We start from the raw sequence: 14648 nt of genomic DNA, 5'->3' as shown, positions 1-14648 counted from the left end.
CTTTCTTTCTTTCTTTCTTTCTTCCTTCCTCTTCTCTTTCTTCTCCTCTTTGTTCTCCATCTTGTCCTCTTCCTTCTTTCCTTATATCTCTAGCACCCGTTCCTGATACATAATAGATACTGATTTATTGATCCAATGAAGAATGTTTTCCTTCTCTCATTGGATTGAGGTTCACACTGAATTTCTTAACCGAGTTTGTGATTCAGATTGTGCTCTTTGTATTTTGATATTTTAAAGAAAAAAGACTTATTGACAACCCTGCTAAGTTTTAAGATCAAATTCAAAATGATATTCTATGTTCTAATAAAAAAAGGAAAATTTGGGGTGGGGCAGAAAAGTGATGGATAGAAAGAGATTGTAAGGTTCAGAAGATGAGGAAGTCTTTGTGAACATACTGCCAAATGCTTTGGGTAGCTCAGCTCTAGGTATATCTATATCTATATATTATATATATATGTATATATATATATAATATCTAGCTCTATTATCACACTCAGTACAATGGGGGGAGAGGATGAGAAGTTGCAGAACTCAGAGATATTTTCAGATGGTATGGGGTCATGGAAAAGCCCAGGGTATGCTTCCCAGTGCCCTCAGCATTTCCATATAGAGAAATCAAGGTATGATGAACATCAAGGTCAGTCTTGAAAAAGGGAGTAAATCACAAATTGGCAAGTTGATTACCATGTAAGGAAGGAGCAGAGATAGTTCCACCTAGGTGGAAAGGGAGGGAGTTAGAACTATTTTGTTTTTGTTTCTCTAGAACCTAATTCAGTGTCTGACACATTAGCAATGATATTTATTGATTGATATATGTATATGATCATAGATTAAGACACAGAAGGAATCTTAGAGGCCACTGAGTTCACCCCCCCTTCATTTAACAGATCAAGAACCTGAGGCATCTGTTGGTGGAGTTGTGAACGGATCCAACCAATCTAGAGGGCAATTTGGAATTATACCCAAAAGGCTCTAAAGCTATGAATGCACCTTTGACCCAGCAACACTCCTGAAAAGTCCATAACCCAAAGAGGCATTTTAAAGGGTGAAAAGAACCTATTTGTACAAAAATATTTATAGCAGCTCCTTTTGTGGTAGCTAAGAAATGGAAATCAAGGGGGAACCCATCAATTGGAAAATGGATGAACAAGTTGTGGCATATGAATGTAATGGAATATTATTGTGCTATAAGAAACAACAAGCAAGATTGTTTCAGAAAAACCTGGGAAAACTTAAATGAACTGATACAAAATAGAGTGAGCAGAACCAGGAGAAAATTGTACACAGTAATAGCAATATTGTACAACGAAGAACTGTGAATGACTTATTCTCAGCAACACAAATGATTCAAGACAATTCCAAAAGTCTCATGATGAAAAATGCTATCCACCTCCAAAAAAAGAGCTGATATCTGAATACAGACTCAAACATACTATCTTTTCTCTTTCTTTTTTTTCTTACTTTTTTCTCCCCTTCCTTCCTTCCTTCTTTCCTCCATCCCTTCCTTCCTTCTTCCCCCTTCCCTTCCTTCCTTTTTTTGTTTTCTTTTATAAAATTACTAATATGCAAATATTTTACATAATTGAACATATATAACTTATATCAGATTGCTTATTGTCACAGGGAGAGGTGAGGGGAGGGAGACATAGATTTTGGAATTCAAAACTTAAAAAAAATTTTAATGGGTTTTATAAGTAACTAGGGTGGGCAGAAGTAAAATATTAGCAAAAACCAGAGGCATGGAAAAGTTAAATAACTTGTTCAAAGTCACAAAGTAAATATCTGAGGCAGGATCTATAACCCTATCTTCTTGTCTACAAATCCAATAAACAATCCACTATACCAAGATGCCTCTCTGAGCCTGAGTTTCTTTAACACCATCTGATGAGGACCCTCCTCTCTGTTGACTACCGTTCTGAGGAACTTTCCTGGCTAGCAACAATTTGCCCTTCCCACTAATGTCTAGACCCTGAGCAGTCCTTCTCCATTTCCATAGAACCAGAATCCAGAATAGAAAATCATTTTGAATTCTCACTTAATACTTACCAAGTTCTATTTATACTGACAGAGTGTGTCCCTTTGAGGTTTCCATGGCTCTGGCATTATGGAAAATAATTCAAGAGTTAGGAGAGACGTCTAAAGGAGGCATGAAATTTTGCTTCCAATGTGAGAAAGAGAAGGGAAAATGAGGTGAAAAATAGCGAATGCCAGAAGAAACAGCGACAAACAAAACTGTGTGAAGTTTAGACAAAGCTGAGAGACAATGAAGGCTCTGACTCCTCACTAAGGAGAAACTAATTCCTTTGTCTCTAATTGGATCCAAAGATTGTTGATCATTGTAGCAAAGAATTCAATTCTTCCTGCCACCAGAACTGAAATCTTTCTTTTCTTGACCTGAGCATGATAGTATTTGGAGAGGCATTTTGTTGGAGCACTTTCAAAGCTGGTTTCACTGGACAAGGTTCTCTTCCTTTTCCCCTGGAGATGGGGTGGGGGACCAGGTGGGATGGGGGCATTTATTGATTATAAAGCTTTTTTCCAGCCCCCATTTCTTTTCATTTAAAAACATCATGCCATAGTACTTTGAAACACACACACACACACACGAAACCATCTAACTTCTTATTTCTGATTAATCCAGCTCAAAAGGGTTCCTGGTAAATTTCCAGGGTCCAGTAAATAACCAGCAGAGTAATTTTTTCCATCTTGTTGTCATTTATTTTCTTTGCTTTACAGCAGAGTCATGAAACTCGGCTTCATTCACTTGATGGAAGACTATTATCCTTGGCTGGATGGAGGAGTGTATCAACAGAAAAAAAGTTGTTGCTATGTGAAAGGTCCATGTTTGCTGCAATATTTTACTCAGAAGGCCATAGGATCTGACCTTGATTGGAGGATGTAGTCCCAGGAAATTCAAAGAGATTTTGATTTGCTATCTTTTTTGCTGGTATGCGTGTATAAATTTGGAAAACATTTCTCTGCAATAAGGTCAGGGCATATGTTAGCTAAGGACTCTCGGGACATCAGTCCTGTTACTTTCTGATGGCTGGCCGATACTATGAGCAGGACACTGATGACAGAATGACCTTAGGATCTAAGGCCATATGAAGTTCCATGGAACCACTAGGTCTCTGCTTTTTCAGGTTATCAAGAATCTTCCCATGTGGAATGAAGACTATGTCTCAGAATGCAAAACAACAAGGCAGAATGAGAGAGGCAGAGAAGTAAGATCATCAAGCCATTACTGTGCTAGGTCATAGTACATAGGTCAGACACAAAGAAAGTAAATTTGAACCGGGAAGAAGAAAACCAGGAAACCCAGCAGCATGCTCAAGTCCTGATATAGAGGGATATGGAATGAAATGTAACTCTAGCTATTTAAAACTCCCAAGAAATGAAGCTATTATTGATGAAGAGGAAGCAATCCGTTGAGTAGCAAGTATTTATAAAACATCCCTATGTCAGGTACCCACACTGGATAGAGAGCTGGGCTTGAAGTCAGAAAGATCTGAGTTCAAGTCTTCCCTTTGCCATATTCAGGTCATGTGACTGTGGGCAAGCCAAGCTTTCTCAGTTTCCCTATTTTAAAATGTGGATAAAAGCATATAACTCACAGGGTTGTAATAAGGATCAAAAGAGATAATATATCTAAGCACTTTCAAACCTCAAAGTGCTATATAAAGGTTAGCTATTATCACCCAGATTTGACTTGGACCCTAAGTGATGGAAACCACCACATTTTAGCATTTGGGATGATTTTTAGTAGTGCCTTTAGCACGCTTCTTTAGACCTGATTTACCTTCTGGTAGTAAATCAGACACTAGGGGAAAAAAAACCAAAAACGTGAGATATGGGACAATGAGAAAGTCCTCTAACAAAATAAGGTTCTCCAGTCTATTTTCACCATGTATGCTTAATGATGACTTCCTAAGTCTCCCAGGTGCTCAAACCTACTTTTAATGCTTTTTTTAATGCTTCTTGCCCCCAAACCATCATATATTTATTTTGTATGCACTTATATATGTATCTAGTCTCCCAAGAGGGACTGGACCTGTGATTTCTCAGTGTCCCCAAGTCACCCTTTGAAAGTAAGAGGTGCCAAATGGTTATGATCTGCATTGATAGTAGGAGTTTCAGCATTTAAAGTTTGCTGTATACCTCAGTGAAATCGTAGGTCCAGTTGGAATTTTTTAAATAGGCAGGACACTATGTTAGTGCTGGAGATACAAAGATAAAAAGGAAAGAGTTCCATGCCTGCAAGGAGCTAACATTCTATTAGAAAATAACACATAAGCTGAGTGAATGCCCTCTTTGTACAGTTAGTGACAAAGCATAATATAGGCTTCCAGGTAAATATAAGATGATTAGTCTCAGGTATTCTTTTAACGTTCTCTCCCTTGCACAATTCACTCCTCTATAACAAACACTTGCTTAAAATGCAACCAAATTTTGCTTTTCTTCATCTGAAGACAAAACCCCTTATCAAAAATTAAATAAGGTTTAAATAAAGCAATAAACTTTCCAGACTAGTGACACCAATTGGCCAAGCACTTGTGAAGCATGGGAGAGAGAATAGGAAGGGGAGAATTTTACACTGTCCCTCTGTACAGCCAACAGGACCATCTAGGCAAACAGTAAATTCTGCATAAGTTGAAAACTCCTTAGGTGGTAAGCGAATCTAACAAGGTTCTAACTGCTTATGATTACATTTAGTTCGGGATAGCACCAGTTTTCCTTGCTATCTGCTTCCTACTGATGCAGGTAGACCCTAGGTCCTTCCCCTCTCTGTAGACAGTTAAAGTTCCCAGGTTTCCCCATCTATCTCCCACATCCTACATTACAGTTGGGAAGCTTCTTAGCCTCAGTTTTCTCATCTCTGAAATGGGTATAGTAACCACACCTGCCTCACAAGTTGTTGCAATGATCAAATGAGATGATATATGTCAAATACTTTTCAAAACTTAGAGTACTGTATAAATATGACTTATTACCTATTATCTGGATTGACCTGATTCTCTTACATCTTGCCTCTATTATTTTAGTTTACCTACTTTTGAAAGCTTTGTAATGACATGCTTAGCTTCCTTGGAGGGAGAAAAGGGTTTTCAGCTGAAAGTATTTCCTTTGTTAGCTTCAGGTCTCTGTATCTGTCCTACTCTCCCTTATTTGACTTCAGTGATCCCTCTGGCATCCATCTTGACCCTCTTTATAGCTTGTCAAAACATCTAAAAATGGGCGACCTACAAATCGCCTGAGTTCTAGTTTCTTCTGCAGGGATCTTCAGAACTGGAAACTATCTTGTAAATCTCCCAAAGCAAGATTCCTTTATAAAGTGCAGTCTGATTACCATTGTTCCATTCAACAGAAACTTAACAGTAGAGCTACCAATGTATAATATTAAGGGCACTTCTATAGCATGGATACCATAACAATAGTCCTTGTCATTGCATCCGGAAATTATGTCCCTTTGGCAATGATTGTGCCAAAAAAGAGAAGGAGCTTTCCAAGACAACCAGTGCTTTCCACCAGTGCAATCTAACAGCTAAGCAATTCTACTTAAAAAAAATCTATCCCATTGGTTTTTTAGTATCACACAGATCAAATTGCTGATCAGCTGAGTTCTTCACTTACAGACTTACTTCACTTGTAGACTCAGCACAATGTCTGGAGCATAGTAGGTGCTTAAATATTTGTTAAATTGAAATGAGTTAAACTTATAGAAGCCAGATACGTGTCAGGAGGAGCTGAGTTCAAATCTGGACTCAAACACTTATTAGCTGTGGGACCCTGGGTAAGTCATCTAACCTCTGTTGGCCTCCATTTGCTGGTTCATTGTTGTTCAGTCATTTCAGTTGTGTCTGACTCCTTGTGAACCATTTGGGTTTTCTTGGCAAAGATACTGGAGTGGTTTGCCATTTCCTTCTCCAGCTCATTTTATAAATAAGGAAACTGAGGCAAACAGGGATAAGTGACTTGCCCAGGGTCACACAGCTAGTAAACATCTAAGGTCATATTTGAACTCAGGTCTTCCTGACTCCAGGCCTGATGCTCTATCCACTGTGCCACCTATGTGACCAAAAGGGGGCTAATAATAACACCTACCTCCCAGAGTTATTGTGAAATCAAAAGAGATAACAATTGGGGCGGCCAGGTAGCACAGAGAGTAAGAGCACCGGCTCCAGTGTTGAGAAGACCTGGAGATCAAATCCCGGGCTCAGACACTTAGCACCCACCCAGAAACACCTGGCCGTGTAACCTTGAGCAAGTTACTTAACCCCAATTGCTTAGGGGTGGCCAGGTGGCTCAGTGAGTAAGAGCACCGGCTCCAGTGTTGGGATGACCTGGATGAAATCCGGGCTCAGATACTCAGCACCACACCCAGAAATAACTGGCCGTGTAACCTTGAGCAAGTTACTTAACCCCAATTGCTTAAAAAAAAAGAGAGAGATAACAATTGTAAAGCATGCTTCACAACTGAAAACGACTCACCAACCAAGACAAATGCTTCTTCAGGCTTTTATATTCTCTCTGCCTGCTTTGCCTCTAGGATAAACCCCTTTCCACTGGCTTTTGACCCACTATTCTCTATTTTAAATATTCTATTTAGAGGAATCGAAACAGAAAAGTTGTAATGCTTACCATTTCCACTAATGATAAATAAAGGAACATCCCAGCAGTGACTGTTAAAATCCAGTTTTGAATGCATGGGTCAGTTGAGACTGAGAGGCCAATATAGAGTCCTATAAAAGCAGTGAGGGCACTTATAAAATTCATCAAGATGGCGATCTTGATAGCAAGTCCAGAACTTAACAGTACAGCAAAATCTCCTAAAGTTAAAGGGGAAAGAAAATCAGATGTTGATTTAGCAAGTTGACATATTCCAAGGTAGCCCTGGCAAAATTTACAGGGGCAGCTAGGTGGCACAGGTCACAGAGGACTGGGTTCAAGTCCTGCCTCAGACACTAGCTCTGTGACCCCAGATAAATCACTAAGCCTGCTTCAGTTTTCTTCATCTGTAAAATGGGGATAATAATATCACCTACCTCCCAGGGATGTTGTGAAGGTCAAATGAGATAATATTTGTAAAGCACTTAGCATAGTAGTTGCTATATGAATGTTAGTGATTATTATTAATTATCACTATTATAGGCTATAAATTGAAAGACAACTTGGTACAGAGGAGAGGGTGCTAAATTTGGAGTCAGTTCAAATATGACTCTATCTGGGGGAGGCTAAGTGCTGTGAATAGAGCACCGGCCCTGAAGTCAGAAGGACCTGAGTTCAAATCCAGCCCCAGACACTTGATACTTAACTAGCTGTGTGACCTTGGGAAAGTTACTTAACCCCAATTGCCCTGCCTTCTTATCTCCAAAAAACAAAACAAACAAATATGACTCTGTAATTTTGTGACTTTACACTAGTCACTTAACCTTTCTGGGCCTCCATTTCCTTATGTGTAGAATAATTGGGTTGGGTGAGATGGACCACTGTATCTATATAATCTATGATCCTATAAAATGGCTACAGTATTCTAGTAAACTCAAATTGTTTGTGAATGTTTAAATGGTCAGACAATATAATGGTCGGATAAGGAGAAGGACTTCACCTGTGATTTCACTGACAATTGGAACTCCTGTTTAAGAAGCCCCCTTCTACAGATAGAGGGCTGCACCTTCACTGTAACTTATAGTGTTAGAAAATTGCCTAGGGAATGAACTGAGAGGTTGACTTATCCAGGGTGATACATCCTAGAAGTGTCAGAGGCAGGACCTGAACTCAGATTATCCTGGTTCTAAGGCCAGCCCTTTCTGTGATATAGTACACTGCCATGCTAATAGCATGTATAGATAATATAGAACAATCAGTGCCGTTGTAGGAAAGAAACAGAAAATTATGTTTTAACCATTGCCTTTGTTTAGCTGTTCCTAAAGATAGCCTATACAGGGTGACCTGTGACCCAGAGTTAGTTCCTGATGATCTGTGACATTTTCTACTTAGATAAATGCAAAGTCAAATCACGTGCTTTCCCAGAGTTTCTAAATCTTTCCTGCCTGGGAACTTGCCAGCTGAAACTGAGAGATCATATCTGTGGCATGGTATTTATTTTTTACTTAAACAGGTACTGACTGACCGTATATGGGAAAAACAAAACAAAGCCAAAAGCAGAAACAGAAACAAAAAACAACCCACCATTTGCTGTGAAGTTAAAACATAACATGAAAGATATATGGGACAATGCATCCACCTCCCTTTGAGAAAATGAATGGCTGCATTGCCTTGGATTGAGGCAAAGCAGCCAGATTGTTTTCATTTCTCTATTTCAAGAAAAAATGAGTTCCCTGGAATTGGAGGTATTCAAGCAGGCATTGAACGACTGTTTGCTGGGGAGGCTGCAGAGGGAATTTTTGCTTCAAGTATGGGTTAGACTAAATGACCTTTACCATCCCGTCAGACTCTATAATTCTAATTCCTCATACATTGGCATATTTCCTGTGTTGACATTCTGTGAATGACATTCAAATAAAAAAGTCTGGGAACTCATACATCTTTTTCGTAGGCAGGATTAAATGTATGCATATCCTCCTCACCAGTCCCCTGGGTCCTGAACTTTCTACCAGGACAGCCATGCTTTTGCTGTAGAAATGGTCTCTAAATAGTCTCTATTAAAACACAAACAGGCTGCTAGGAGGAGATATTGTTTTAATTCATTATAACAGGCACAGGGTAGGAACTTGAGAGAGCAGTGTGTAGGATAGGTAAATTTTGGTAATGGTGAGAAAAGCAGAGAGCACCAAGAATTACCAGAGAAGGCAGGCCCAATGGGAGCCTGGGCCTCTAGGGGACAGAGAGAGTACTAGACACAGAGCAGAGATGGAAAAAGGGAGGGATAATCATTGATGATAGGGGAAAGGGTTTGGGGGACAGAACAGGGTGTGCCTGAACTCAACCAGATGCCAGAACCTGGTCTGATTAAGCTCCTTTAAGGATTAGAATGAGTAAAGCCCCCAAACTCCCTAGGGACTTCAAAGTACAGCCCCAACCACAAAAATGTGGTCAGTGAAAGTTCTGTCTGCCAGATCTTGCTGTAGAATCAGAGGCCTTTGTGCTAACTTCCTATCTCTTGAGGTAAAGGAGCTTAGCTTTCTGTTGTGGTGACTCGGGTCTCTTCTTCCTTCTCATGCTTTGATCTCTGATCACAGGGCAAACTTAGGACTAATGGACCCAGTTGTAAAGAGGCTCCTGTAGGATTGATGTTGGGCAAAACCTCCAGATAATTAAGGTGATCCCAAAGTAGACTTGGCTACTTCATGAAATAGTGAGTTACATCAAGCCAGCAGTGTGCTGGTAAATGTTTAACAACCAGTTCTCCTCAAAGGAAAAAAAGTATATATGATACACTTTTCAGTTGAATCTTCAGTACCATTTTCTTTATCACTTTCTCAAGTCTAGACCATCAACCAAATAATAACTCAAGTCCTGTCAATTCCCCATGGTGAAAATGGCCACATTGAAAATTTAAGTCAGCTCTGATAAGCAGGTAGGAGCTGGTTCTGGCACATGCCTGTGTGAAGGAGGTGTTCAGGCAGCAGCTGGATGACCAGCGGGACAGGTCTGAAACAACTGAGTCCAGAATCGGACTGGATAGTCAGTCCAAGCCTGCTCTTGTGATACAGATCCCTGACATGTGTTGTGTGTTTGTCCTTGGACAAAGGGAAGATGTCATATCAGGAATGTAGCAAACTGGGCACCCCAGACTGCTCTTGATCTCATGGTGTATGGGCTCCAGGCACACAGGGCTATGGCAAACCATTAATGGCAGGAGGCATATGAATGCCACCCTTGGCTTTTTCTAGATGATGGGGTTCTCTTAGAGCACAATAGGTTGGGTGGAAAGGTACCACCCAACCCACACCAAGACAATTGCTTTGGTTTGCCACCATAAAACCCTCCCTTGCCCCTTCTGTCTCCTGTATAAGACTCGCAGGTTGTCAGACAGTGGAATTATGCTGAGCTTAGAAGACCAAGCACAATAAATGGGGGTTATTCCCTACAGTTTTTGAAAGTCAGTGTGATGCATTGCAGTGGTGTCAAACTCAAATTGAAGCAGATCTCTGTGGGCTGCATCTTGATTTACAAAACCACAAATTAATACTATCGATGTTGTATTGGATTTTAATTTGTTTCAACAAAAATTTCCCAATTACATTTTAATCTGTTTCAGCCTGCTCTAGGGAGTTCTGAGGCCACTTGTGGCCTGTGGGCTGGGAGTTTGACATCTTTGGTGTTGGATAGAAAGCTGGCTTCAAAACCAAGAAGAGTCAGATTTGAGCCAGAGGTGTATCTGTAAAGGTTCAACAACTGGCTCTCCTGGGGGCTGGACGTGGGGAGACTGTACCCATAATCTACTTTTAGGCTTAATCTACATTAACATTTTATCCATCACTTCCTTAGGTCTAGACTAGGGGTAGGCAAACTACAGCCTGTAATCCAAATGCCATCCACACCTGTTTTGTATAGCCTACAAAGTACGACTGCTTTTTACATTTTAAAATAAAGTTTTATTGTATTAAATTAAGGGGTTTTTGTTACATTTATTGTATTTTTACACATGTTAAACATATAAAAACTATTCTTAGCTCTACTTTTTAAACATACTGGCTAATTGTAATTACCACTAATAGGGAAACAGGTATGTTTCCCATTCATGCTTAATCTCACATCTGCTTCCTCCAGTACCAGAAGTTTTGGCACCCTGCCTTCCCTTATGTGCTAACACCTGGGTCCCCAAAAAACGGCTGATTAGCCAATCTCCCTGTGGCCTGGGTACATCAGTGACTGACAATTTCTTTCTTTGCCTGCTGTGGGATGTTGTAAGGCTGAAATGACTGAAATCACCAATGAGACCCCCTTAGAGTTCCTTGCTATCTCCAGGCTTCTATTGTACCAGTCTTCCATCATGAGATCCCATTGTATCAGTTAACCCCAGAAATTCTGGCTTCCCTTGGAATATGAGATGATCACTGTGTATTACACACTTTTGCCCAAGGCTGACCTTCTTGTACTATATGTTTCAGAAAACTTGTCCATCTTTTATGAGTTCCAAAGAGACAGGGTTTGAATTATAAGGCTATTAAAATATATTCAGAAAAAAAAAGAGTTTGTGTCTATCTGCTACCATATGCCTGTCACTTTAATTTCATGCCTGGCTTTAAACATTTAGAATACATCAGCTTGATGAAGCCATGGTTTGGTTTTAATTAAAATGCTATTTTTTTCATCGGTCTGTTTGCTGACATATTGGATAAGGTTCTCCCTCTTGATATTTTTCCCACATATAACATTCAGATTTGCAAGTCCCAGCCAAAGGTATTTAAAGTGATGTTACATAAAAATGACATTCTCCCATCCAGAGTGCTCTGAAGCACAAACTATTGCTCTCCATCCTTGGGAAATATTATGAAAATGTCAGATTAAATCTTATCGTGGGCTATAGAAATATTGCCTTCTTCTCTCTTTTATTCCTATGATTTAAATGGAATATGACCTGAAGCTAGTTACCATTCAATTATATGCTGGAGAGAAGAAGGAAAGAAAGCAAGTAATGTCAGGTTATACACTGAGCATGACTGATTTTTCAGCTGTTAGAAGACAGCTGGTATAGAAGTGGTTGACTTACCCATTTCATGTGGAATTTCATGGCACAAGATGGCAATGGTTGTTGTCACCCCCGATTCAGTGGAAGATGAGAAGGCAGCTCCTATCACAAGACCATCAGCAAAATTGTGAAGGCTGTCACCAACCAGTATCATAATAGCCAAAAGACTAATGGCTTTACCTAGAGAAAGGGATGAAGACATGAAAACTAGCCAAGAGGGGCTATGATTTTTTTTCTTGATTTTCAAGAGCGGTAAACTTGCACGAGATGAATTTAACTTTCATTTGACCTATCAACGGTAACAGTTAGCTAAGTGAAATACATAGTCCCACTTGGGTTAACATTTTCAAAAGGATACATTATAAAAGAGGGATCTCTAAGAAGTTGGATATGTGAATGGAAATATTGGATAGTAAAGCTATTTTTTTCCCTAAGCCCCCTACCCTTCTTATGAATTCTCTTCTGGCCAAACTGGCCTATTTGCTGTTCCCCAAACACAGTATCGCATCTCTTGCTTCTACATCTTTATACTGGCTATCTCTAGAATGCATGACTTCCTTGCCTCCAGCTCTTAGAACCTATGACTTTTTTGTGCTGCTTCCAATCTAAAGTCTTTCCCAATTCCCAATTGTTAATGTTCTCTGTCCTCAAAAAATCACATCTATATGTAATCATCTTTTTGTGTTGTATTTCCTCAGCAGAAGTTTCTTGAAAGCAGGTAACATTTTTTTTTCCATTTTATTTTTGCATCCAAGACTATGGAGTGCCTTTGCACATAATAGAAACTTAATACATGCTTGTTGCATTGGAATTCAAATCCAATTCCCCCAAAAGTTAAATTTCTAGGAAAAACCCCCAAACCTTGAGGGTGTATGTTGACTTTAGTGTGCATTATGCTATTTCAAAGTGAAAAAAATAAATATTCCAGAGATAGTCCACTGGAAAAAGTATTGGCTCTGAAGTTAGAAGATTATGGTTCAAGTGTCATCCTTGACACTGATTGTGAGAGCTTGGTCAAATCACTTAATTTCTAGGACCCTTAGTTTCTTTCTTTGTAAAATAAGAGGTCTGAATTAGAGTGCCCGTGAGGTTTCTTCCAACTCTGAATCTATTATCTTATTTCTTTATTGCACAGGATGTCCCTATGATCATTACTTCTAATCTCATCACCAAGCTCTTAACTCAAGCCTTGATTGCCACCACCTCCCTCAGCCTCCTCTCCCCTCTGGTTGGAGGACTGAAGAGTTGACTGCCAAACTCCTCCCAATGCCTTCCTTTATAGAAGGCAGAAAGTGGACTCTCACCTCACTCCACTTTGCGTCTGCTGCTCTGCCTCCAAGCTCGGTAGCCCTGTTCTCTCCCTACTGCTTGTCACTCACATTTTCCTGGCTTCTTTTTGTGTTCTCTCCCCACCCACCCCCCATTAGATTATGAACTACTCAAGGGAAGGAATCACCTTTTAAAAAATTAATTGTATATCCAGTGCTTAGAACAGTGCCTGGAACATAGTAGACACTTACTAAATGTTAATTGGATTGGATTGGATTATTGCTCCATGATCCATGACCACATATATTTTGATACTTTGTCATATACATTTCAATACTTTGTTTTTACATATGTGTGTATGTATATATACACATATGTATATATGTGTATATGCACACATAGATGCTATACACACACAGATACTTCTGTGAGATTCTTGAAGGCAAATAAAAACATGTGCTTTCAGAATAACATACTCCAGGATGCCATTTAACAAATTATTTCTTTGGGGATATTATAACATAATATTATTATATATTATGTTACTGTGTTATAATAATATAATGTATTATAATATAATAGCAGCCACAAAAGGAGGAAACTTCTTTAAAAATGTAGAAAAATAATAAGAGAGAATTAAAGGTCAACTTTGTGTTGCTAAAGTCCTATTTTAATTACTCATTATGTTGTTAACTGATCCCACATTCCCCAAAAGTACATCACTAAAAACCAAGGTCTATCAGGTCTTTTCAAACTGCAGATACTTTGAGCATAGACTTAGCAAAAGGTAATTGTTTAAGGACCAACATGGCTAAGCAGAGAGAACCTCATCACTAACTGTACGATCAACTATAACATGATGGTTTTTTGACCATAGTAACAGACACTGTCAAATAAGGCACCGAGGAGTAGTATCCACATCAATGACATCATGTATTTTTGGAATATAATTTTAAAATAATAAGATTTTTTTCACAATTGATAACTTCTGTAGTGTCATGATTCAAGATCACATATAATTAGATGCGTCAGTATTTTAAAATCATATCAAGAACTCTTAAATTCTTTAGGGAAGGTAGATAAAGTGTTGGAGTTAGAGTCAGGAAGACCTGAGTTCAAATCTCACCCCAGATACTTACTGAATGCATGACCCTGGGAAAGTCACTTAACCTCTGCTACCCTCAGTTTCCTCATCTGTAAAATGGAGAAAATAATAGCACCTACTTCTCAGGGTTCTTAAAAGGATCAGATAAGCTAATATTTGTAAAGTACTTGACAAACCTTGATGTGATCTTTAAATGCTAGCCCCCACATAGCACCTACTATATCATCTTGTGGGTAAGTGATGTACTTGATACCCATTTTAAAAAATTGAAATTATTTGAGATAATAGACCATCTTGTTCTTGTCTTGTTCTTGTCTGGTTTTAGTGTTGTTTTGGAGAATTTTTCACTTTAAAATCAGCTGTCAAGATAAATGAATGTCAAGAATTCTATAACTTAGTGTAGTCACAAATATAATGTAATGCCAGTCATATATTCAAATGTTTTACTTGTGATTGTTGATCAAAAACTCATGGCATCCAGATACAATTAATAATTAGCTCCAAATAATATGGTATACAATTAGTCCCCCCCACCTTGGTAAGAGAATCTAGGCTTCTGATTTCATCTATTTGGAGAACTCTCAGTATGATAACTCTCTCCATGACGCAGATTGAATC

General features: G+C 39.0%; 1 protein-coding gene across 2 annotated transcripts in view; it reads right to left on the bottom strand.

Moving 5' to 3' along the window:
- SLC39A12 (solute carrier family 39 member 12) overlaps positions 1-14648 on the bottom strand; it is a 112234-nt gene that overhangs the window by 13676 nt on the left and 83910 nt on the right. For both annotated transcript variants that reach the window (XM_069086094.1, XM_069086093.1), the window contains 2 exons: positions 11678-11836; positions 6640-6827 (listed from right to left, as the gene is read on the bottom strand). In XM_069086094.1, coding sequence (XP_068942195.1) covers positions 6640-6827; positions 11678-11836 — 347 coding nt within the window. The remainder of the gene's footprint in view (positions 1-6639; positions 6828-11677; positions 11837-14648) is intronic.

The sequence above is a fragment of the Petaurus breviceps genome, unplaced genomic scaffold (assembly GCF_028583685.1).
Source record: "Petaurus breviceps papuanus isolate PSGF00001 unplaced genomic scaffold, PetGlider_PUasm1.0 178, whole genome shotgun sequence".
Lineage (NCBI taxonomy): Eukaryota > Metazoa > Chordata > Mammalia > Diprotodontia > Petauridae > Petaurus > Petaurus breviceps.
This window is presented reverse-complemented; position numbering and strand designations above follow the sequence as displayed.